This window comes from Lontra canadensis, unplaced genomic scaffold (assembly GCF_010015895.1).
Source record: "Lontra canadensis isolate GAN:19392208 unplaced genomic scaffold, GSC_riverotter_1.0 scaffold41, whole genome shotgun sequence".
Taxonomy (NCBI): domain Eukaryota; kingdom Metazoa; phylum Chordata; class Mammalia; order Carnivora; family Mustelidae; genus Lontra; species Lontra canadensis.
In genome coordinates, this window is record NW_022631035.1 from 1532162 (window position 1) to 1556593 (window position 24432).

The following is a 24432-nucleotide window of genomic DNA, read 5'->3' on the forward strand; positions in this document are numbered from 1 at the left end:
GGCCCGCGGCTGCGGCTGCTGCGGTGGGCGCTCGGCCGGCCGGCGGGCAGGGCGCGCTCCGCACCTGCGGCGGCCGCTCGGGCGATGGCGCGGCGCGGGCCGGGGCCCCGGGCGTCCTGAGCGCAGCGTCAGCCGGGGATGCCCGCCGCGCCGCTGGCCCTGGCCATGTCGTCGTCCTTCTTCAACCCCAGCTTCGCCTTCAGCTCGCACTTCGACCCCGGTGAGTCCGCTGGCCGCGCCCCTGGGCCAGCCCTCTGCCCAATGCGGCTGCCCCCCAGCCTGACGGGGTGCCCCCCCAGTCCTCCCACTGCGGACATGATGCTTCCTGAGCCGCGGTCTCCTCTTTTGCATGGAAATTAACCCTTTCCCCTCCCTGAGCAGAGCCCTGCAGGAGGAACCGCTGGCGGGAAGGACCCCTAGAGACCCCCAGCTCGGTGGAGGTGGGCAGGCCCTGCTGAAGCCTCTGGCAGGGGGGTGGGCAGCAGAGGTGCAGGCCAGTCTCTTGGATGCCTCGGGCTCAGGTAACTGGGGCAGGAGGGCCTGCATTGGCCCCAGGTGTCCAGGGGAAGAAGTGGCCAGGACCAAGGGCCTCTTGGAAGGGGTGGGAGAGTGGCCTTTGGGTCCCAGGCCACCACAGCCCTTTGCCTGTCTGTGGTCTTGGTGCAGGAAGCCCTTCTCCAGGCTGGGAGCCAGTTCTCGGGAGCCCTGCCTGGCTACCCAGCAGCCTACATGGGGAGCTGGGAGCAGTGGGTGCCCACAGGACAGAGCCCACCGGGCAGAGGCTTGGAGGAGTTGGGCCTCAGTGGGTGCCCAGGGCCCCCGGACAGTGGGAGAGGCCCAGGTGGCCCCGTCTAGCTGGCTAGGGGGAACTTGGGGTCCGGCGCCTTGCTCGGCCAGACTGGTGGCACCAGCCGCATGTTCACCCGTGGCTGCCTGGCCTCCTGGCAGTGGTGGGCAGCTGCGGTGGCCACAGGGGCTGGGGGCGGCTAGAGGCCAGCGTCTGCTACCAGGAGGGGCTGGGCTTTCTTCCCCTGGTCTTGGCCAGCTCCAGCCCTCCTCCACCAGCGTGGGAGAGGAGTCCCTGCCCTGGGGCCATGGCCCAGGGGCCAGAGTCCCACCCACATGTCACTGGAGCTCTGGCACAGGCTAATCCAGCCAAAACAAAGCCCAGAGCACATGTGACGGGCTCTCCTAGGTCTCCCTGCCTGGAGCCAGGCCCAGTGTGTGCAGCCATGAGCAGGGTCCCCTGGTCACGGCCCCATCTGAAGGCATTTGCTCCTGGGGGAAGGGAGCTGACGTGAGGTCTGTCTGTTGGGTTTAGGGTGTGGGTGTCAGGCTCTCAGAAAAGACTTGCCAGGCAACAGAGTCCCAGGGCTTGGAGAACATGCTGTCGCCGGTGGACGGCTCGGAGTCTGGGCTGCAGCAGCCCCAGCTGGCCCAGGGGGCTGGAGGGCAGCAGCCCCAGGCCCGGAAAAGCTTCGGGGACGGGCATCCGGGCATCCAGGTGGCCCAGGGCCAGTGCTCCAGGCAGCTGCTGGCTGGGAGGTGAGGGTCCAGCCTTAGGATGCGGCCTTGGAACTACTGGCCGGCTTGGGATGTGTGTGTGTGTGTGTGTGTGTGTGTGCGCGCACGTGCGCCGGGACTGATCCTGGGATGGAGGCCCTCCCCCCACGTCCAGCCTCTTGCACTCTATGTGGAGACCGGGCTTGCCCTGCGTGGGGCTCAGCACGCCCCTCCCTCCCCTCGGCTGTGTCCTGGGCACCCGACCCCTCCCCCACTTCAGAGAAACAAGGGGCTTTGCGTGTCTTGCAAGTGTTTGCGTAAACAGCTGCGGTCAGTGTAATTATGACGTGTCGGTGCAGTGACTTACAGAGAAAGAAGTTGTCAGGAGGGCAAGGGGAGGTCTCCTCGGCGGGCCCTGAGAAGGGCAGAGCTGTGTCCCCCGTGGGAGGGTCAGCCCTGGCTGGCGGCGGGTACTGGGCTGGGGCGCAGGGCTCCGTGCTGGTCCCCACGTGGGTGTTGGGGAGAGCAAGGGTGGGGTCCCCGGCTTCCTGATGGATGCCCGGCATTCAGAGCCCTGCTCCCACCCGCCGGAGTCTCTCGGACGCGGTCTTCTCGTCTGTAAAATGGGACAGCGGTGACGACCTTCCAGGCCCTCATGCTGGTTAGGCGCCGGGGAAGCTCGGCCCTCCATGAGCAAAGACTGTGGTGGAGGGGGCGGTGGGGAAGACACAGGGCTCTGTGGCGTCTCTCTGTCCCCGAAGTGGAGAGAAGGGGTTCTTTCTGAGGGCTGCAGGGGGTGGGGGGTGTGGACCCTGCTGGGGGCCACCAAGCCCAGAGGGCAGGGCAGACCTGCGTTCCTGGCCATCTGGAAGTTTATTTCTGTGACTGCCCCACAGTCAGGGGTGGAGAGAGAGGCCAGGCCCAGGCGGGGCGTCCTCACAAAGTCACCAGGCCTGGCCATGGATCCTTCTTGGGATTCTGTGGTGGTCCCTTTTGTGGTGGGGACCATGACGGTGGTGGTTACGTTGAGAAGGGGCCTGCGCTGAGGCTCAAGTGAGGCCCGGGGCTGGGGGATCTGCACCTAAACCGGAAGCCATCTGGGACACCAACCGCTCTCAGATATGGGCAAAACTGGGGTGCTGCGAGGGGCCAGGCCCGAGTGCGTGCTCTTGGGGCAACGTGGGCCGGTGCAGGCTTCTGTCGGACTCTTTCCAGGATGTGAGGCTGTGCGGGGTTTCTTGGTGCCTCAGCTGCGTGACTGCAGTGCTGTGTGGCCTGGGGCTGATTCCTTCATCTCTCTGAAACTCAGCCTCCCGTAGGCGACACCTCACTCTGGGGACACCAGCTGGGCAAGGCGTGGGAGCCAAGAACTGAGGGGTGCTGGGGCTGCCGTGGGATGGGTCGGGAGTGGGTGGGCCAGTCCGGGAGGAGGGGATGGTGTGGCCTCGAGGGAGTGGGGTCATCTCTCCTCCAAGAGTGTCCCAAGGCAGGGGACTGGCCAGGTGAAGCCTGAGGGACCTCAGTGGGTGCTGGGCGGGAGCAGAGCTCACTCAGGCCTCTGTGGTTTCTGGGAAGGCCTCGGAGTCCCTGACCCCGGGGGGCCTGGAGCTGTCCAAGGGGCTGCCTTCTGGCTCTGGCCACCCCCGGGGATCCCCAGTAGTGGACCCCGCCCCTCTGGTCATGTGGCCCTCTCTGCGCTGCCTCCGTTTCCTGACCTGTAAGGTAGGAGTCAGTGCAGTGCTCACCTCCGAGGGTCACGTGAGGGTCCCCAGGGTCAGTGGCCCTGTGAACCGAGCAGAGTGGATACTCGAGCCTCGGGGCCACAGGGGACCGGATGGTGGGACTGGGAGTCCAGGGAAGCTCTCGGCACACTGGTGCCCCTCCCTCCCCACACCAGGGACTTGTGCTCTGCTGCTGGCTTGTGCCAGTGCTCGGCCCAGGGTTGGACACGCCTCCATGGGGAGAGTGCCCCCAGGGCACTCGGGGGACAGGGTAGGAGCCCTGCTCCAGGGCGAATGCACCCTGGCCACAGTTCTCAGCCCCGGTGGCTTCTGCTCCCGGCCTGCTGCCATGAGGCCTGGCTGGAGGCAGATGCTCCTCAGGAACCCCCAGACCCTCTCAGGCTTGGGGGGGCCAGAGCTGCCCCTCTGCCCAGTGTTGCTTCCTTTCCTTGTGCCCAGGAGGGGCTGGGGCGGGCCGTGTGGTGCGGCCGGCGAGGGGAGGTGTGACCCTCTGGGCAGGGAGCCAGGGGAGGCCCTGCCTTCGCTTCGGGCACATTCTCCAGCCGGGCTCTGCCCTTCCCTCGGAGGGGGCCGCTTCTCCCCCGGGGGCCCTGCACCCACACAAGCGGATACGCACCCAAGCTCGCACATGCGAGAATACATGTGAACACACACGAATGCACACAGGCCTTCAGTGAGGAAATGTGACCCACACCCACATTTGCACACACACACACACACACACACACACCCCTGCAGATACCTGGGAACGCACAAACGCTCGCACACACCTGCGCGCCTCATGCACACACACACGCACACGCAAGTGACCTTGGTGTGTGCCTCCGCACACGACCTCTTCACGCAGGGGTGCACACCCCCCCGTGGGCAGGGCTTGCTGCTTCAAACGTAGGGTCACCACCTTGGGGACGGAGGGGGCGTCTTGGACGAGTTTGCCCCGAGTGTGGCCTCCTGATCCCCTGGCCGCCGGGGAACCTCTCACTCCTTCCATCAGGCAGAGCCTGGACTAGGGGCCTGGCCTGGACCCCGGTCCCTCCGAGGCCAGACCACCTCGCTGGCCTTAGGTGACCTTGAATCAGGCAAGCCGGTGCCCCGGCTTTCGTGTGTGGACTCTTCTGCCCCCTTGTCCATGGGGGTCCCACCTGTGAGGCCCCTCAGCCTCCACCAGGACCCATCGTGCCCATGGCCCTGACCTCCCAGGTGTCACGCCCACAGCCCCGTTCGGCTGTTGACTTCTGCTGTCCTGGGGTCGGGGGCGGGGGCACTAAGGCTTCCTGGGTGGGGGTCCAGGCTGAGGGGAGAGCCACATCGCGCCTCCCCGCTTAGGCCCCGCCCCGCCCCTGCTCTCATTCCAGTCCTATGGACAGAGTCGTTTGTCCCGGTGGCTGGTCCTCTGCTGTCACCCGGCTACAGAACCTTTCCCGGGGTGGGCTGGCCTGGCCCTCTCCCGGTGGTCACCGCCTTGGGTGCACGCACCCCTCCTTTATCTGGGATACTTCTCCGCGGACCCGCTCTTCCCCATCTCAGTGGGCGCCTGGATACACCACCGACCCCTGTAACCCCCGCCCAGCGGGGACCTTGTTTGGAAACAGTCTTTGTGGGTGTCAGGCATCCAGATGAAGTCCTGCCGTTCAGGGAGGGCCTGGGGCCCGTGGCTGAGGTCGTTACAGAAGAAAGCAGAGGGGGTTGCAGGGGAGCAGGAGGCCGCCGGGGGCCTCCAGAAGTGGGGAGAGGCCGGCAGGATCCAGAGGGAGGGAGGCCTTGATGGAGGGGTCCTGAGAGACCCCGCAGGGCTGTGGTTGACCCCCCCAACTCGTGATTTGCTCCAGAGTCCCTCCCCGGGGGGTCCCGCCCTGCCTTGCGCCCTCAGCCGGCCTCACCTCTCTACTCGTGGCGGCCGCGTCCACCTGGAGGAGGCTTGGGAAGAACGTGAGGGAGCCCACGTGCAGGCAGCCTGGGGACCAGCGCGTCCACGGGCCGGGCCTGCCTCTCGCACAGAATGGGCGCCAGCAGGGCGGCGGCCTGAGGCCTCCCCGCCCCCGGCAGAGGAAGCGAGGGCAAGGGACGCTAGGCCGGAGCCAGTCCCCAGGTGGTCTGTCTGGGCTATGTCCACGCCAAACCCCCGGCTTCCTCCGCCAGGGCCAGGGCCAAGACAGGGCACCTGGGGGTCCAGAGTGGGGTTGGGGGGGTCTCCTGATGCTCACCCTGGGGTTAGATCAGCAGTCAGAGCCACGTGGGAGCAGCTGCCCAGAGCTGGGCACGTGGGGGTTTCTGGGAGGACGTGGGCCGCTGTCCCCCAACCAGCCCTGGGCGTGGCAGGGACTTATAGTCTCGAGGCCCCGGCTACGGATCTGGCCCTGGCAGAGGAAGTGGCAGGACAGGGCTAGTGCAGGGGCTGGTTCTGGGCAGCCGAGGGGTCACTCACCTGTCACAGGTTGTGTGGGGCGTGGCAGTGTTGTCCCAGGGACTAGAGGACTGGGCAGGGCCCCACAGGTCCCCTCTCATGGTAGGATGCCACCAGGCCTGTCCTTGATCACCCCTGGCGAGGCTGTGGTGCGCCCCCTCCTTCCCCACAAAGAGGGGGCCGCGCAGCTGTCGCCCACCTGCTGGCCTGGGCACATGGCCTTGGGCAGTCCTGACAGCTGGCCCGGAGCTGGCCGAGGAGATGGCCAGACCATCCATGTGAGTCAGGCCAGGAGCAGGGGAGCTGGCGGCCCAGGCCTGGCCCCTACCGACGTCTCCCCTGTGCCGAGGGTGGCGTGGGGGATGGGCAGCAGGGTGGTGCCAAAGACACGGGCCCATATCAGTGAGTCCTCCCTGGGCGGCCAGCTCCGGGGATGGGCCCGCTGGGCATCACACCCTGTTCCTGCCGCACGACGGTTCTCAATGAACTTGAACAAGGCGCCCTGCGGGTTGTGCAGCTGGGACCGCCCGGGCCGCCGGCCAGCCTCAGGTCCCAGCTAGGAGGGTCGGGGGGGGGTCGTCTGTAGAGGGATGCGGTGACTTTGCAGTGCGCTGGCAGCCCGGGCTCTGGGGCCTCCTGTGGTCCCCGGCAGGCGGCCGGGCTCTGCTGGTGGGGAGACCAGCCGGGGGTACCCCCCAGCCCCGGGAAGAAGGACTTCGACTTGTCTGGGGATGCGGCACCCGCTGCCTCACGCCGGATGGCCCTGGTGGGGTGGCGGGTCACGGGCCTCGCTCACTCTGCGGACAGTAACCCCCCAGGGGACACAGCGCAGAGCTTTCACGGCCCCGATGTGGACGGTCGTCGCCTTCTGTCCCCCCTGCTCTGTGACGGTTTCGCCGAGATGTGGGTCACGCTCTGAAGGACTCACCCCTTCAAAGCGTGTGCTTCCGTGGTGTTTCTTGTCCTTGCAGGTTGCGCAACCGTCACCACCAATTTTAGAACACTTCTGTCCCCGCGGACAAACCCCACGCGCCCTGCCAGTCCCACTCCATTCCCGGCCCCCCCGGCTCCCCCACGCATGGAGGGGTCGCCCCACGAGGGCACATCCTAGCAGCAAATTGTGTAACACGGGGTCTTTGCTGTCTCCCCGGGTTCACGGGTCGGTGCTGGCTCCTGGCGCTCGGTGACCGGCTTCTCGCTGTGGCCGATCCCGGGCGCGGCTGCCAGACTGCCGGGCGCCTTCCCGGGGCCTTGTCGCCCGTGTGGCGATCTCGTCCATGAATGCCCCTCTGAGCCTCTCCCTTATCCGTTTGGGGGGATAGCTGTGTACTCTGGGATCAAGCCCTGGGGCAGCTACGTGTGTCATGGCTCACGGGCCAGTGCCGGGGGCCCGACTTTTCCTGATTCCCAGCTCTGTGACGTCCCTGGTCGCCCTACAGGCCATCGTGGGAGACGGCCCTGCTGGAGCCAGCAACGGCCACGCGTGGAGACCTTCCCCTTCTCCCTTCGTCGTTTCCAGAATGCTGGCTGTGAAGCCTTTGGGCCGTCTTGTTTATTCTGGGAAGAAGCCTGAAGCCTTCCTGGGAGGAGGCACCCCCCCTCCCCCACAAGAGGCAGTCTCTGGCCCAGAGGCGCTCGGGCTTCTCAAAGCTGCTTAGTTTTGGAGGGAGCTGTCCCAGCCCTTTGGTGGGTGCTGCTCCGGGCAGGCAGAGCTGGGCTCCTTTTGCTGGGCCCACGGGCGCGGACCTGGCCTGAGCCGTCCTCCCACCAACCCCTTCCCTCGCCAGCCTCACCCTAACTCTGCCTTACACAGGGTCCAGGCAGAAACTTGGCACCAAGGATGGTGCGAAGTCGGGGCCTGAGCAAATGTGAGCCTGGTGGCCTTTGGGCCTCCTCCAAGCTGCTGTCCCCAGGGCCCCCCGAGGACTCATGTCTCTGGCTCAGGTCACTCGGGAAGACCCGGTGCCCAGCATGTCACGGCGGGTGCCGGGGAACGAAATGGTCAGGCCTGTCTTCCCGAGGTGTTACCCACAGGTGTTACCCACCATGCCCCCTGGGGGCCCCGGATGTGTGCGTCTCCATAGGACAGGTGGACGAGGCTGGGGCCAAGTGGGAGGAGCCAGTGTGTCCATCAGAGGGGAATGGGAGGCAGTGCCCCTGTAACCCGTTCTCAGCCAGACCCCCAAGCTCCCCGTCCCAGGACTGGCCAGAGGGCTGGGCCCCATGGTAGGAGGGGGGGCCTCTGGTGTCGGTGGGGCCGGCCAGGCCTGAGTTTTCTCCTGCGTCACTGGAAGACATGGAGGTTGCGAACTTCCTTCCGTCCCTGTGTCTGTGATAAGCTGGCCTGACGCGGGGTGGGGCAGGGATAGCAGCTCAGCTGGCCCCGGAGTGGGGTCCTGGGGCGGGATCCTGATGGAACCCCTGGGGCTGGGCCACCCCTGGACGGCCCCTTGCGCACTGCCGAGAGCATGTCCGTTGAGTGTGCAAGTGAGCGTGCAAGTGAGCTTGCACAGCCTGTGAGTGCGTCTGTGCCCACGCATGCGACTGGTGTGAGGACGTAGGAGGCTGTGGTGGTGCTTGGGTGGGAGTGTGTGCGCGTGGACACGTGCGAGAGTGAGCAAACATACGTGTATTTTTGTGGCCATGTGCGTGTGTACACATGTGCGTTTGAGCACCAGTGCCTGGTGCGTCCCCCCCTTCTCCAGAAGGAAGGCCCAGGCCCCACTGGTGCCCTCCTGCCCCTGGGGAGTTAGAGCCCGAGGGCCCCCTCATGGGCTCTGGGGAGGTCTGAGCTCCCAACCCACAGGGAGAGCGGGCAGGGGGCTGACACCGGCCGCACCACGTGCCGGCTGCCCTCTGCAGATCTGTGGTCCGGGCTCTGGGAAGGACACCCCGCCGCCCCCCCCCCCGCCTACCCCGTGAGCAGCTGCCAGGACCCGGTGTGGTCCACCGCCACAGCGCGCCAGCAGGCCCGGGGCACCTGGCAGGGGTGGCCTGGGTGGGCCTTGGAGCTGCGAGTCCTCATGGGGTGTTGGTGGGCTCAAGGCCTGTCGCTCCAGGCTCGCGCCTCAGCTGGCGGTCGCCCTGGGACACTCACGCGTCCCTCACAGGGAAGAGGCAGTGCCCTCCCCTCTCAGCCCCACCCCTCTGTCTTCAGGGTACAACCCTGTCCTCCACCCTCTGTCCTGCACACAGTAGGCGGCACCCTCGTCTGTCTGGCCCGTGAGCAGACTGGGCCTTTGGGTCCCAGAGGCGTGGGAGGCCCTGGGGAGGGGGCAGTGGGGCCCAGTCTCCCCACCCAGACACCCCGTGGGCCTCTCTCACCTGGGGTGGGTGGAGCCCGGGCAGCTGCGGGGGTGAGGTCGGGCTGGGCCCTGGTCCAGAGTCAGTTTCTGAGGTGGGGAGGCTGGGCCTCAGTTTCCCCACTGGGCTGTGGTCCCATGAGCCTGGTGGCTGTCCGGGATGGCTCAGGATACAGCACCAGCCCCTGGGCAGGGGGTGAGTCCTGCAGGTGTGGCTTTTGCCATGGGAGGCCGGGGCAGGGGGAGGTGGGCGTGCTGGGGCCTGGGGACAAGGAGGCCAGTGTGTCTGAGCCCGCATTTATGGGCCCATGTCCTCCGGCCGCCGCTCCCAGCCCCACACGGGAGCCTCCCTTACAGATGAGTTGGGCTCCATTTTAGTCCCTGGCCTGTCCTTTCACTCGTCGGGCTGGCCTCTGAGAGTTGGGGGAAGCGAGGAAGCAGAGGGGCCTGGGTCCTGCGTTCGAGAAGCCCGGCCACACGAGTCCCAAGCCCGGTGGAGGGCCGCGGTGTCCCTCCTTTTGGAAGAAACGTCCAGGTCTGGGGCCACAGACAAACCTTGTGGAGAGCCTTTGCCCCCCAGATCCCCAAGCCCCAGATCTGTCTGCAGCATGGCCTCCCTCGGCTTGCCCCGGGAACCCCAGAATCCTGCCAAATCCTGCGGTTTGCTTGGCGGGGGGCTGGGAGGTGGGAGTGTCAGAGCCAGACAGTGGGACCCTCTGGGCACCTCTGGGACCTCGGCTCTGACAACCCCAGGCACATGGACCACCGCCCCCAGCGCCGTTCTCTGGCTTCATCCCGGTAACTTGGCAGAATGCCTTCCTGGCTGAGGGTCCTTCCTGGGCAGGACCCTGTTGGCGTCACCAGGCAGGCATGGGGGCCAGCGGGCTGGTGTAGCTTTCCTCAGATGCCTGGCCGAGACCCTGGAGCCCGAGTCCCCGTGGGCCGGGACGCTGGGCCACCTCCAGGAAGGAGCCCGGGGCTCACCGACTGGGCCGTGCTGGGGCCCCCCGGAGGAGTGAGCTCCTCGTGGTGTGAGCAGCTGGGGCATCTGGCCACGACGGGCAGGACTTTCCGTGGTGGACACGGCCGCCGTCCCAGGGAGGTTTGGGCAGCTCCCCAAGGGGACGGGGTGAGACGGGGGGCTGTGGGCACCCCGTGAAAGAGGATTGAGCCGGCCAGGGCTGGGGGTGTTGGGGGGTCAGGCAGGGCTGGCCTGCTCTGACCCGGCCTCCAACGTGTCACAGGGCTCGTGTCACGCTTTCTTTTTTTGTTTTTAAGACTTTTTTTTTTAAAGATTTTATTTATTTATTTGACAGACAAGAGATCACAAGTAGGCGGAGAAGCAGGCAGAGAGAGAGGAGGAAGCAGGCTCCCTGCTGAGCAGAGAGCCCGATGCGGGGCTCGATCCCAGGACCCTGAGATCATGACCTGAGCCGAAGGCAGCGGCTTTAACCCACTGAGCCACCCAGGCGCCCCCGGGTCACGCTTTCTTAAGCTGAAGTGAACCATGACAGAGGGAACAACGGAGCACTGAGTGCGTTCCCAGTCCCTGAACGTTCTCCTCACCCTGTAAAGACCCAGGGAGCCACGCGTACCCCTCCCCACCCCAGCCCCGGACAGCCGCGCCCCTGACCCCCCCACACCAGTGCAGCCGCTCAGCGTGGCCTGGCGTGGCCGCCACTTTTCACAGCGTCACTCATGGAGGACGAGGCTTCCCACTCTCCGCTTCCTCGCTCACGTCCCATTAGAGAAATCGTGGCCACCGTAGTGGGTCAGATGGCACACTTGTTCAGAGCAGCTGCCCGGGGGACGGCAGGGTGCGGCCCCTCCGAGCGACCCTGGGGAAACCGAGGCCCTTGGTGTCGAGGCAGGAGGTCTTGACCCGGCCCCACCCTTGCTCTGTCCAAGTGGTTCCTGAGTCCTGAGTGTCTCAGGCCCCTCAGGCTGAAGGGACAAGGAGGGGAATGGCCAGACTCTGGGCAAGTGGGGTTCGCGTGGAGGGCTCTCAGGGCGTGCCGGGGTGGTGCTTTTGAAGGTGGCTCTGGCCAAGGGTGAGGAAGGGCTGGGCGGCTCCAGACCCCGAAGTTGGGCAGCGTCCTGGCTGCGCTGGTGGTGATCAGTGGCCTGGGAAGGGCTGGATGTGGGGGGAGACAAGAGGGGTCTGGGGGCATTGGGGTGTCTGGTTCGGGGAGTGGCCGGCACGGGGCCGGGGGCAAGGTCTGTGATGCTCAGGTTCACCGGAGGGAAGGGCCGGGCCCAGAGGGCTGTGGGGGTCTGGGGCCCCGGACTTAGTGCCGGAATCACGATGGGGTCAGGAAGGGGGTGGAGGCCCAGCCTGGGCCCCCTTGGGGTTGGGGAGGAGGGTCCAGGTCAGGACAGCGGGGTGGGTGTTGAGAGGGGGTGGGCGTGCTGGATCTGCCCCCAGCGCCCAGAAGGCGGCCCAGCCCACTGTCCTTCCTGCCGCTGGAATCAGGGCCAAAACCCAAGTCCCCGGGTGGTTGGAGCCAGGATCGCTGTCCCTTCTCCTGCCTCCTCCTCTCATCTGTGTCCCCATCGCGTCCCCAGGGAAACCTCAGTGACCTCCGGCTAGGTGACTCCCCGGGGTGGGGTTTGAGGGGGGTGGAGGTTGGGCGCCAGGACTTGCTGACGCTGAGGCGTTGCTCTGTGTGTGCTGGGGCCGTGGGGGTCTTAAAGAGGGAGCGACGGGTCTGAGCGCGAGCGGTCATTGTGTAAAATTAGGCACGTTTGCTTCGAGGTGCAGCGCACGCTTTCCGTAGGGCATCCGGAGCGCGGACGACCAGAAGAATTGTGCGTCCAGACAGGCACTGCTCTGCTCTGAGATCTTTTCTCTCACGTGGGTTTTGTTCGTTAACATGGTTGTGACTTGGATTCGTACACGGTAGAGGGTTTTGCAATCCTGCCTGTTCCTTTCAACCTCGAAACAGAGAGTGGGGTGGGGGGAGGCAGAGGGAGAGGAAATGTCCTGCAGACTCTGTGCCCAGCGTGAAGCCCGACGCGGGGCTCGATCTCCCGACCCTGAGATCATGACCTGAGCTGAAATCAAGAGTTGGTTTCGCCCAACGGACGGCACCACCCGGCACCCCTAAGCCATGCACGTTTGTGCCCTTTGGGGGACTTCGTGCTTATATTCGGGGTCCCCCCCACAAGCCCGTGGCCCCGTAGTCCCGTAACTGACACTTTGTGCCCAAACACGTCCTCGGGGCCTTTCTTCTGAGTAGCGCGACCTCGAGCTGTCCTTGTTTGAAGCTTCTCCTTTAGTTCACTTTCACAGCTTCTTGGCAGGTGTGTCAGAATTTCTTGTCATCCTTCCTCTGCGGGGGGCCCGTTCGGGCTGTTTTTGTCACAGGCGTCACCGGGACGAGCATCTCCGTGAGGGGGCTTCGGTCTGCGCTGCTAACGCTCGTTCCCGGCTTTGCTCTTGCTCTGGGTTTGGGGGTCCTCTGGGTCAGTGTCTTGGGGTAAATCCTCAGACGAGGCATCCCTTGGCCTACGGGCGGGCCGACCCCAAGGGGCGGGTCTGTGGGTGGCTCTCTGGCTTTCCCGTCGCTGCTGGGACGCTGTGCGGGGTTGGGGGGCTGGGGCAGGGGCTGGCGTTTGGGTCGGGCTCCTTTGATGTCGGGCGCGGCCGAATATCTCCTCCTGGGCTTCCTTAGTTGGCTTGTTTCTGGTGGGGGGGCTTAAGGGGCTTTTCTCATTCTTTGCTGACGGTGCGTCCTCTGCGGTTGGGACAGCGTCTTCCAATGTATGTTCTGTGAACCTTTATCCTGGCGCACGGTGTGCCCTTTACCTGGGGCCAGTACCGAGCGCACGTTTTCATGGAGCAGAACCATTTTGTGGTTCCTCCGTCGCTCCAAGCGTGAGTTTCTTCTCCAGGAACAAACCTGCCGTCGACCCGTTTTCTTCTGCGCTGCTATGATTTGACTTCGACGTCAGTCTGACGTTCCTCTGCTGAGTGGCCAGGCGGCTGTTCCCGTGCCCGGCCCGTCACCAGCTCTCGGAGGCCCTGTGGGCCCCTGGCGTCCCGTGTCCTCCCGACGACACGGAATGTGCTCCGTTCTCACCTGGGATCAGCTCCAGGCCGGGGTCTGCCCAATTTCTGTGTGGCTTCCTCCACTGAGGACAGCTTCCTAGGGTCACAGGACAGGTGCTTGGAGAGGAAGCGGGGGAGGGGATGACCCTGTCCCATGACAGCCTCACCTGGACACCCCTCACCTGATGGCAGACACAAGTCACATTTTCCTTTCACGGGAAGCCCAGCCCAGGCTCTGGCTCTGTTCTGAGCTGTGCCCCACACTCCTCTCCCAGCAGCTCCCTGGAGACGCTCCGTCCCCTTTGCAACCTGGCAGGGAGAGCTCAGTACACAGCAGGTGCCCAATAAGTGTGCGGTACTGTTCCTAAAGGTGGCCGTGGGGTTTTACAGAACGCTGTACCTCGCTTGGAGATGACCGGCTGTGCCGGGCTGCCCGGCCATGGAGGAGGTGACCCTCTCTGGCGGGGGCGGGGGCGGAGCCGTGGACGGCGGCCGGCCGGCCCTGTCCGTGTTGCTTCTGCGATAGGTACGCGTGACCGGCAGGACAGGGTCCGCAGCCGCAGATCGCCCCACGCGAGTGTATCCAGGAGGCAGGGCCTGGGCCGGAGGACGGCTGGGACCACTGGGTGGCTCCGGTCTGCACAGTGGTGTGTGGTTTGCGGTGGGGGTGGGGGACGCTGGGAGGTGCTGGGGTGCACTTAGCTTTTGTCATTACTTGTCACGAGTGTTGGATCTCACGGACTTGGTGGCTGTATGACGTGTGATTTCGCACGAAGCAGCTGGGGACTGGCCCATCCCGTGGGGATTCACCTGATTACAGCGGTGGCCATGATAACAACGGAGGAGAGCTCTTTCTGCCAGACGTGTGACCCGTCCAGCCCGCAAGGCTCTGGGGGTGGCAAGGGTGGGCTCCAACTGCTGCTTCCAGGAAGCCCCCATGGGGTTTTCCTCCATAACCCCCAGCCAGGCCCCTGCCTCCTACAGCTGTCCCCTGGGCTACAGTGGCCCTCAGAGGATTTGGGCCCAGGGTGCCTGAGGCTGAGGCTGGAGGCCAAGGACAGGGGCTGAGGGCAGAGGCTGCGGCTGGGCCTACTGAGGTGGGCCTGCCCAGCCACAGTCTGCAGCCCCGAGGGCTGGGTGGTGTTGGACCGTGGTGCCCGCTGCCTTCCTCAAGGACCCAGTGGGGCAGAAGATGGCCCCAGGCTCCAGGGCCTGCCAGGAGAGGGAGGTGCGGGAGCCCCCGGGGGCAGATGGAGGGCGGGGAGGGGAGGGCGCAGCAGAGCCGGTGGATCCCTGTGGCAGGACTGCGTCCCCGAGGGCACTGGCACCTTCCCCGGGGTGCGGGAGCCCGGGCTCTTCAGCCCTGGGAGGACTCGCCGTGGCCACCTGTGGGCTGTGTGCTGTGGGGTGTGGGAGCCCAGCGAGGGGACCTATCATACCCACACCACAGTTGGCCTTTGGAGGCCCCATGAGGGTGTCTGTCTTGGGCCCCTCTGGGAACAGGGACGTAGCCCGTGGCTGCCCTCCATGTGGGGTTCTCCTTCGGGCAGGCCGAGCAGTGTTCCCCTGCCACGGTGTCCCTGTCCTCCAGCCCTGCCTGGCCCTAACTACCTGTGTGTGGGTGCGGGCACCCGGCTTGGAGCCCCGAGCAGGAGTCCAGGCTGGGCTTGCCGTCTTTCTAGGCCTTCAGGCTCCCCCTGCCTCCAGGCAGCCCTCCCGGATACCATATTAGCTTGCAGTCCTGGCTTCCTATGTGGGAGCAGAGGTGCGCCGGCCGGAGGTCAGCTGTGCCACCTGAGGCAGGCTCTGAGCCTTCACTTCCTCCTGTCCAGAGGGACAGGCCAGTTAGGCCCCCGGGAGGCCTTGCTGAGACCAGGTCTGACCTGAACCGATGGCTGGTGTGGCAGGTGTGCTGGGGTGGGTGGGGGGTCTTGAGAGCTCGGCCATGGGGGCTGGGGGTGGGGGCGTTTCGTGGGCAGGGAGAAAGCCTGCAGGGCCCAAACCAGACGGACAGACAGCAGTCTTTGGGGCCGGGCGTGGGCTGGAGCCAGTGTGACCGGACAAGAGGGGCAGGACTGCCTCGGTCTAGGGGACACCTGGACTGTCCCGTGGGCAGCAGACAAACCGGGCTCCCTGAGGCCCTGGCTCAGCTGGGGGGTGGGCGCTGCCCAGAGCCCTACTTCAGGGCCATCACTATATGGTGGGGAATCCATGTATGTTGTCCGGGCACCTCCATTCCCGCATCTGGGGAGGGTCTGCCGTGCGGGGGTTTTTGTGGACCTAGTGTTGTGGGGGGGCGGGGGTCCCTGCTGTTCCCAGGACAGAAAGAGCACCGGGGGGCCCTTGATGGTCACTTCAGCAAGAGGGTAACTTGGACACGCCAGGCTGCATGTCGGAACTCTGTGCCCAGCCAGTGTGGTGCCACCTTCTTGGGGACAGACAGTCCTCCCACGTCAGGGCGCTGACCCCCAGCCGCACAGCGCCTGGCACGTGGCCAGCCCCAATGCCCACCCCCCCAATCAGCGGGGCCGGGTCCCCCTTCCAGGCCCCTTGAGGTTCTGGCAGGGGTTACCATGCTCAGAGCTTTGGCAAGGTGACCTTCCCTGGGGAGGCGGGGTGACCAGAGTCTGGAAGAGACACGGAGGGCCATTTCCCATAGCCCCGAGACCCAGACCTCGAGGAGGGTTGCCCATGAGCCCCCTGGATTGGGACCCGGGGAGGTTCCGGCTGCTCTGCCCATCCTGCATCCTCTGGGTGAGGCCAGAGCGGCACCCAGTGGCCATTCGGGGAACTGCAGGCTAGGGCCGGGGGCGGGGCGGGGGGGGGGGGGGGGGGGCGGCGGCTCCTGTGTCCACCTGCCTGCCTGGGGCCTGGCCACCCAGCCTGTGGGTGACAAGACTGGTGGGTCTCAGGAAGGGGTCAGGGTGCTGAGGCTCAGGCCTCTGTGAGTCGGGGTGGGCCGGGGAGTCAGGGGTTCGGCTGGCCACCCGGGGCAGCTGCTGGGACAGGGCGAGCATGGGGGGCAGGGCCACGGAGCCTGCGTGGTAACCCCCTCTCCCTCGGCAGACGGCGCCCCCCTCAGCGAGCTCTCCTGGTCGTCCTCCCTGGCTGTGGTGGCCGTGTCCTTCTCCGGGCTCTTCACTGTCATCGCCCTCATGCTGGCCTGTCTGTGTTGTAAGAAGGGTGGCATCGGGTTCAAGGTGAGGGCTGGGGGGTCCGAGGGGGATGGGGACGGGATCCCAAGAGTCGGGCCCTCTTGTGCCCACTCAGTGCTGAGCTTCCTCCCTCCTGGGGTCACCTGCACACCATACAGACCTGGGACCCACAGCCTGTCCCCTGGGGGTAGCAGTGAACAGGAGGGGCCTGGAGGCTTTCGGGGACCCCAGCCCACTCCCTCCCCCACTTTGGGTCCCTTCTGTGTGGGAGTGGCCTCTGAGTGCTGTGCCCAGGTTGGGCAGTCCCGGCCAGTGAGGATGGGCCTTCTTGCCGGAGGCCCCCCAGGCTCCTGACGCGGCGTGGGAGGGGCTCGCTTCCCCCTACTTGCTGGTGGGGGAGGTGCCCCGATCACCCGAACCAGCAGCCACCCAGACGCGCTGCCCCCGCACCAAGACCACCTTGCCAGCCGGAGTCACCTTCCTTTGGGCGTCTTTTGCCCCACGGGGAGGGGGCCATGTGCCTGTGCTAGACACCGGGGGGACCGAGCCCCATTGCTGTTTGTAGGGCTTTGGCTAAAGGCACAGCCCTGTCTTCACTGAGGCCGGCCCCCGGGTTCTGCGCCCAAGGGGCCTGGGCTGGATCCTAGGGCTAAGGTCCCCTCGTGAGGATGGTGGCTGAGGGGCGTCCCTGGGGGCCTGCAGCTCTGAGAGGGGAGGACCAGGAGGAGAAGCTAGTGGCCGAGAGCCCCCGGTGGAGGCACCCCACCCCCCCAGCCCACATGTGCTGAGTTCTTGCTGACTTAGAGAACAGTGTGCTGGCCTGTGGTCATGTGGTCATTCCGCGCCCATCCCCTCCTGCCCTCCCCTCCCGGGCTGCAGGGCAGATTCCTCGGCCTGGTGAGTTTAGGAGGGGCGGGGCTGTCCCGTGGCCCCCATCAACGTCACAGGCCCCAGCTGTGTCCCTCCCAGTTTAGAGAAACAGCCCCCCTGCCCTGGCATGCCGCGTCGCGGAGGGGGGCCTGCAGTGGACGCCCACCTGCCTGGCGAGGATGGGGACCTCGCCTTTGACAGAGGTCACCCTCCCAGATCCCTCAGGGTCTCCTTGGCCAGGCTGTGGCCCTGGGAGCTGCAGGGTCCATGCTCCCGCCCACGTTCACCACTCCCACGGGGAGGCTGACCCTTACGCACACCGTGGCGTGCCCCCCAGGGTTCTGGGGCCTGAACAGCGAGTGAGGTCATGGGGGGCAGGCGTGGGGGACCTCGTATAGGTCAGCCCCTCCTCAGGGCGCTTCGAGAACAAGGCCCCAAACAAAGGCCAGGCCCCGGCCCCTCCCACCCTTGCCCTCCTCACCTCCTGGAGAACATGGTGCCCAGAACATTCCAGTCCTAGCGTGCCTGGGTGGGCGGGCCTGCCTGCACCAGGGGCTGCTGCCTCGTCGCTGGGGGCCCAGGGCTGGGCACCCCCGTGGAGCTCGCTGGGCGAAGGGGCCGGCGGCAATGCTCACGCTGTCCTACTTGATCGCCCGCTGTGCTGGCACGATCCGGCGGGCTGCCAGGTGGCACCGTCAGGTATGGGCCGGGTCTGATGGGAGCGGATGGAGCAGCAGCTGCGGCGGGGCCCCAGGACCCCAGGGTGGGGGCTCATGGGCCCCAGGGAGGGGAGGCCTTGCGGGCAACAGTCCCCTTCCCCCTTCCCCCAAGGTTCTGTCCTCTCTGGGTAGGGACCAGGACTGGCCCACAGGGATGCCAGCAGAGGGCTTCCGGAAGGAAGGAGAGTCCCCTGGGGCACGCAGGGCCAAGGGACGCACCTAGGCCCCCATGGCTCCCGGTCTAGCCCCCTGTCCACATGGTGGGGGAGGGCTCTGGGCTCAGGTGCACCCTTGGGCAGCGCCTTGTGGATGCCAGGGATGGGGGCTGCCCTTGTTTCAGTAGGAGAGGATTTTTTTTTTTTTAAGATTGTATTTATTTATTTGACAGAGAGAGATCACAAGTAGGCAGAGGCAGGCGGGTGGGGGGGGGAGCAGGTTCCCCGCTGAGCAGAGAGCCCGATGCGAGGCTCGATCCCAGGACCCTGAGATCATGACCTGAGCCAAAGGCAGAGGCTTAACCCACTCACCCCGCAGGCGCCCCAATAGGAGAGGATTTTTGAGACTTGGGATCTTCTCCGGAGTGTGCCCTGGACCTGGGGGCAGGGGTCCTCCCCACAGACAGGTGCAGCAGCTGCATTTTGAAACATTCCAGTCACGTAGGGCCCAGCCCCAGGCTGCGGGACCAGGCTCTTAGGGAGCCCTGGGAGCAAAAGCAGACGGCCTGGTCCAGGGCAGCCTGCAGGCCGACGGCTGTGAAGGGTGGTGGGCTGCCTGGCCTGGGCATTCAGGAATTCTCTTTGTCTGGAAGGGGCAGGCTGGGGGGGTGATGGAGCCCCAGTCCCCGCTCCCCAGCCCTGTCCCTGAGGTTGGGATCTCTGGCTGCTGGGGGGAGGGGTGGCAAAGAGGAGTTGGGGGCAGACAGGATGAGCCTCTTGGTCTCCTGCCTCTGGCCCCACCCCTGTCAATGTGGGGCCAGCGTTGCCCACTGGTGGGGGCGGACTGGACTGGGCTACTGGCTGCTGCCCTGGGGCTGCTGCCCATGCTTTTGGGAGGAAGATCGCCTTCCTCTACAACCAACACCAGCTCTCCGTCCTCCAGGCAGCCGGTGTCTCTCCGGGGGAATGGGGCTAGGAGCGGGGTGTATTCTCTGCCCTGAGCAGTGAGAAAATGGGTGGAAGGGGCGGCTAGCGGGTGCCCCAACTCTGGGTCAGGTCCCCAGCCCTCACTGTCCCCAGCCCCAGAAAAGGGGAGAGCTCGGTCCTTTCTGAGTCTGGCCTGCATCCCTTGGCCCTGCCCCCATCCCGGGAGCCCTGAATCACTGCCAGCCTGGCACCCCCTACCACTGCAGGAGTTTGAGAATGCCGAGGGGGAAGAGTATGCCGCCGGCTTCTCGGCACAGGGCTCCCCTGCGACAGGGGCGCAGAACGGGCCAGACGTGTACGTCCTGCCGCTCACCGAGGTCTCCCTGCCCATGGCCAAGCAGCCAGGGCGCTCAGGTGAGTGATACCTTGGGAAAGGCCCGGGTGGTGTGCACAGGGGATAAGCCGAGTTCCAGCCTGGCCTCTGGACTCAGCAGCCAGTGCTCCCGGGGAGGGGGCGGCCAAGGGCTGGTAGGTGCCCCCTTCTGGAGGGGGCTGGGGCACTGTGGACAGGCTTGGGTCAGCCTTCTGCCCACCACCGCACCCACCTGGGAGCTGCTGTGCCCAGGGGCAGCTCTGGGCACCAGGGACAAGGGACCAGTTGCCTTCTTGCTGGGCTGGGTTACCCCCATGCTGGGAGGAGGGGCTCCTCCACTGTCCCTGGATGCTTGACCCCAGACAACCCCCGGAGCACTGGCCAGCCATGCAGGGACATGGGCTCCATTGTGCCTAGTGGGCGGGACCCACCTACTCAGGGAGGGGGGCTCTCTGGGGCCCCTCTGTGGGCGGGGCCCTGAATGGGCCTCTGACTCCAGCAGGGCTGGGGCAGGAGCAGGGAGGGACCTGTTCCCACGGCTTCCTTGCCCCGTCTCCCATTTGTTCCCCATCCTGGCCCCCAAGCCCCAGCCACCCTGCACCAGGGTGACCCCCGAGGACAGATGTGGGTGCAAGCTGGAGGGGTTCGAGGTCAGTGTCTGAGCCGGCCCCAGAACGCTGTGTCTGGGGCCTGTGGGGTGGGGCTCCCATGACGTCTAATCTCAGGGCCTCTCCCTGGAAGCCCCTCTGCAAGGCCTGGGCCCACCCCCGGCTCCTTCAGGGGCACTGAGGGAAGGGAGTCAGGCCCTGCGGGAGCTTGGGGGACACTGGCCTGTTGTGGTGATGATGGCGCAGGCCCATCCCACCTGCTTGCTTTGAAGCCTTGCCGTCCCGTGACCTCTGTGCTGTCTGCTCGGAAGCTCAGACTTCATGGAGGCATTGGTCTGGGCCCTCAGAGCGGCCCCGGGGCCACCAGGGTGTCACCTCTCACCATCCAACCAGCATCTCCTGGGGGACACGTCAGCGGCTAGGCGGGAGCTAGGGCCCGGGGCTCGAAGGCCCCCTGCCGACCTACTGACCCGAAGCCCCTGTGGGAGGCAGGCTTTGACAGGAGGCTCCCGACCTTCCTGGACGGCACAGGGGGCTCAGAGCCCATGCCAACCCTAGACGCTGGTCACTAGTGGGAAGCCGGGGGTCATCCCAAGGGACACTGCCCCCCCCCCCCAAGCCTCGGCCTGTTGCCCATAGGCAGTGCCTGGGACCCTGGCTTCTCACATCCCTCAGGGCACTGTCCCCGAGGGTGGGGATCTGGGACCGGGAGACAGCAGCAACGTAGCTCATGTCACCCTGTTTCTGGGGAGGGGAGAGGTTTCAGGTGATATGGGGGGGCAGCCCACATGGAGGTCAAGGGTTAAAGACCTGAGCAACAAGGTCCACCCCTCGAGACTGGCGGGGGAAGGTGCCGCCAGCGGGTGGGGGCCCAGGGCGAGGAACCCCGAGGCTCAGGGCCCAGTGGACGCCCCCTAAATTCTGCTCAGCATTAAGGTCAACATTCCCTGGGAGCAGACCCCATCTCCAGGGCACTCCTGGCATTCTAGGCCCCGCCCTGTTCCCCTGCGCCCTCAGGGCAGTTGGCGTGGGAACAGAATTCGGGGAATCCCTGGGGCATGGGGGGCATGAGTGGGCTCGGCAGCCCTGGCCCTTCCTCCGGGGCCCTCACTGACCCTTCTTCCCTGCTGACCTCACCCAGCCCAGGCTGCAGGAGAATGGACCCAGTGTGCTCCGTGCAGGGCTGTGCCAAGCAGCGTCCGACAAAGGGGCCTTTGGTGCTCCTGGTGCTGGAATGCCAGCCTGCGGCAGGGGTGAGGGGACGGGCCGCTCTGGTGCCCTCCCCTCCATGGGCTCGGCCTCAGCCATACTGCCTGCCTGGCCTTGCCTGTGCACCGCTCTTGGCTCCAGGCCCTGCTGTCTTCAGCCCGGCCTGTCCCTGTACTTCGGGGACCAGCCTTCCCAGACCCTCCCAGAAAGATGCCCGCATGTGGCTTGCGGGTCCACGGCTCCCCAGGGCAGCAGGTGCCCTGCTCCTGATGGCAGTCCCCAGCCGCGGCCCCGCTCTGGAGGGTGTAGGGCAGCTCCCCAGCACAGGCTGAGTGGATGCTGGGAAGGGCAGCTGGGGGCAGCGACAGCCTGAGCTGGGGTTCCTGAGCGCCCCGTCCCGTTACAGTACAGCTGCTCAAGTCCACAGACCTGGGCCGGCACAGCCTCTTGTACCTGGAAGAGGTGGGCCACGGCTGGTTCGGGAAGGTGAGCTGCTGGCCCCGGGCAGGGGGTGGGGGGGAGGGCACTGGCAGTCAGAGGGGCAGGGTGGAGACCTGCTTCTCTTGGGAGCTGGCCCAGCCCTGGGGTCCCCTTTCCTGCTGGTCCCCTTCCTGGGGCGTCCCTTCTGTGTAGGTCCTGGTATCAGGTGCTGGGAGGTGCCCCTGAGAACACCAGGTTGGGGGCCAGCGTCTTGGTCCTGGCTTCTCCCTCATGCCCCGCCGGGGATCCCCACTTCCTCGTGGCAGACCCGCAGAGAGCACTGGGAGGAGCTGGGGGCCATTTGGCTGAGAGGGTCCCCGGCAGGGGTCCGGGACCCTCCTGCAGACAAGTTCAGGGGGTGGGGGAGCGAGGAGGAGCAGGGACCGGAGGCTCTGCCTGGGGGGCCGTGGCTCTGCCTGGGGGGCCGTGGTGACGCGCAGCCCCGCAGGTGTTCCTGGGGGAGGTGAACGCGGGCGTCGGCAGCGCCCCGGTGGTGGTGAAGGAGCTGAAGGCGAGCGCCAGCGTCCAGGAGCAGATGCGGTTCCTGGAGGAGGCCCAGCCCTACAGGTGGGGGCCCCCGGGGCCGGGCTCCTGCGGGGAGGGGGTGGGGGGGCTGCGGGGCACGGGGCCCTGGGGACAAAGGCAAGCTCTGTGCTGTCCCTGCTCCTCCCCCACCCCTGCAGAGCCAGCCCCCCTCCCCGCCCGCCCGCCCCCTCGTGCCCTGAGTTCGAGTCAGGGGGGCAGCCTGTTGGCTCCCGCAGGGCCCTGCAGCACAGTAACCTGCTCCAGTGTCTGGCACAGTGCGCGGAGGTGACGCCCTACCTGCTGGTGATGGAGTTCTGCCCCATGGTGAGTGGCCGCGCCCTGCTCCGCCAGCGCCCCCCCATCCGTCCTTCCATCCGGGGTGGGCAGGAGGGGGGCTCACCCTCCCACGGGGGCAGATTGGCTGAGCTGGGGACGGGGGGCCCTGGGCACCATCCTCCCAGAGGCAGCCCGTGGGGAGGGGGCGATCCCACATCACAGGGCAGGTGGCTGCTGCGTCTGGGACCCCACTGCACTCTGGGGCCGCCCGGCCATCTGTCTGGCGGAGTCAAGACGCTCTCCTGTGAGCCGCCTGCCACCACTTCCTTGGTCTCACGTGGCTGGGATGCCCCCTGCGAGATGCCCCTGGGGTCTCCTCCCCCACCCTTCCCGGCTCCAGACCTGCTTGGAGCTGCCCTTGGCCGACCGGCACCCTGAGGCCTGCAGGGCCGCACCGCCTGGTGTCTGGACTCCTGGTAGAAGCTGTGACCTCCTGGGGCTTCCCCAACATGGCCAGGCCCCTCCTGGAGCCAGGCAGTGGGCGGTGTCCCGCAGGTTGGGGACTCTCCAGCTGTCCCTCTAGTCACCTGCCCCGTGCTCCCTCCTGGCTGGGCATCACAGGGCCTCTGATGCTTGTGAGCAGTGAGGGGCAGGCACATGGGCTTGGTGGTCTGCACCCAGGATGGGGTCTGTGGGGACCACAGAGAAAGCGTCCACTGTCCGTGGGGTTGTCCCACTGAGGGCCGGCTGCTGGGGGGCAGACTCGGCGGTGGCTCCCTGGGCTGTTAGCGGGTCCTCTGTGGGGAGGGAGGGGCTGGGTGGCAGGCTCGCAGGGTCCCTGCTCCCCACTGGCAGGTGACGCTGCTGCCCCTCTTGCCAGGGAGACCTCAAGGGCTATCTGCGAAGCTGCCGGGTGGCGGAGTCCCTGGCGCCTGACCCCCTCACCCTGCAGCGCATGGCCTGCGAGCTGGCCTCCGGGGTCCTGCACCTGCATCGCCACAACTACGTGCACAGGTGAGGCAGGGCGGGGCTGCTGGCTGTCTGCCACTGTGGCCCCTGTGCAGAGGGGTGCCAGCTTCCCGCCGGGGGCCTTATATGAGGGCTTGGCTGGGCTCGTCTTCATCTGGCCTTTAGGGACCTGCTGCAGAGGCGTCTTCTGGAATAAAAGACAGACGGGGGTGTGGGGTGCGGTGGACACCTGCTTCTGCAGGACGTCGGGCTGGCCTGGGCAAGCTCACAGCAGGGCTCAGGGCTCATCCTCTGTTCCGGGGGCGGCCAGAGCCACCTGGTGGCCCCACGCTGGGCCCTGCTTGCCTCTGTGTCCCAGAGGCCCCTGGGGAGAGGGTTGGTTCTGTCCTGCTTCCGCCTTGGCCCTGGAGTCGGAAGGAGGGACCAGGGTGCCCTGCGTAGGGGGACATGCCGGACGAAGCGGCGATGGAGCAGGGGCCCCGCCAGCCCCGGGCGCCGCATGGGCCGTCCTCCCCAACAATATCCTGGTGCTGAGTGATGACACGTGTGACTCCAGCATCAGAGATTTTGTTGAAGATGGCAGCTGCCAGCCTCCCGCCCTGCCCGCTGGGCCCGCCCTGCCCCGAGCGCAGGCCCACCTGCAGCCCCTGGAGGGTGCGTGCCGACCCACGTTTGCCGGAGCACCCTGGGCCCCCAGACACCCCTGCAGCCCGCAGCCTGAGGCCAGCCACTGGCCGGCCGTGGTGCGGTCACTCCCCGCCCCTACCCTGCCCTGGGCTGGGAGGGGGGTCCCCGCCCTGTGTGAGCCGGGCAGGGTCAGGATCCCCGGGGAGACTTGGGATCCCAGGATCCCCGCTGGGGACGGTGAGGGGGTCGTGGGCGGGAAGAAGGATAAGGCAGTATCCCTGACTGGCTCAGTCCCGAGGGGTGGCTCAGTGGGCCGGCGGGAAAGGGGGGGGGGGCGAGAGCTAGGGTCAGCCGGGGAGTCCAGCAGTGGCCGGGCCGTGCCTTCACTGAGGGCCCCTTGGCCTGGCCCGGCCTTTTCTGGGCCTGGTTTTCCTCATCTACCCTGTAACGCTTGAGGCCCTGCCCATGCGGGCCCTCCAGTGTACCCGGTGCCCCGTGAGGGCCGGGGCTTGGGGCCACGGGCGCAGGGGCTGCTGC

At 66.5% G+C, this 24432-nt stretch overlaps 1 protein-coding gene across 3 annotated transcripts in view; it reads left to right on the plus strand.

Moving 5' to 3' along the window:
- The first annotated feature begins 18 nt into the window (after positions 1 to 18).
- The window catches only part of AATK (apoptosis associated tyrosine kinase), a 31685-nt gene continuing 7271 nt past the window's right edge, over positions 19 to 24432 (plus strand). Inside the window, exons 1-7 of one of the 3 annotated variants that reach the window (XM_032870414.1) lie at positions 19 to 220; positions 16069 to 16202; positions 19095 to 19242; positions 21425 to 21504; positions 21947 to 22065; positions 22182 to 22347; positions 23180 to 23313. In XM_032870414.1, coding sequence (XP_032726305.1) covers positions 139 to 220; positions 16069 to 16202; positions 19095 to 19242; positions 21425 to 21504; positions 21947 to 22065; positions 22182 to 22347; positions 23180 to 23313 — 863 coding nt within the window. In that variant the 5' untranslated portion in view covers positions 19 to 138. Of the gene's footprint in view, positions 221 to 16068; positions 16203 to 19094; positions 19243 to 21424; positions 21505 to 21946; positions 22066 to 22181; positions 22348 to 23179; positions 23314 to 24432 lie in introns of those variants that run through there. The other 2 variants (XM_032870416.1, XM_032870417.1) reach the window with 2 other exon arrangements.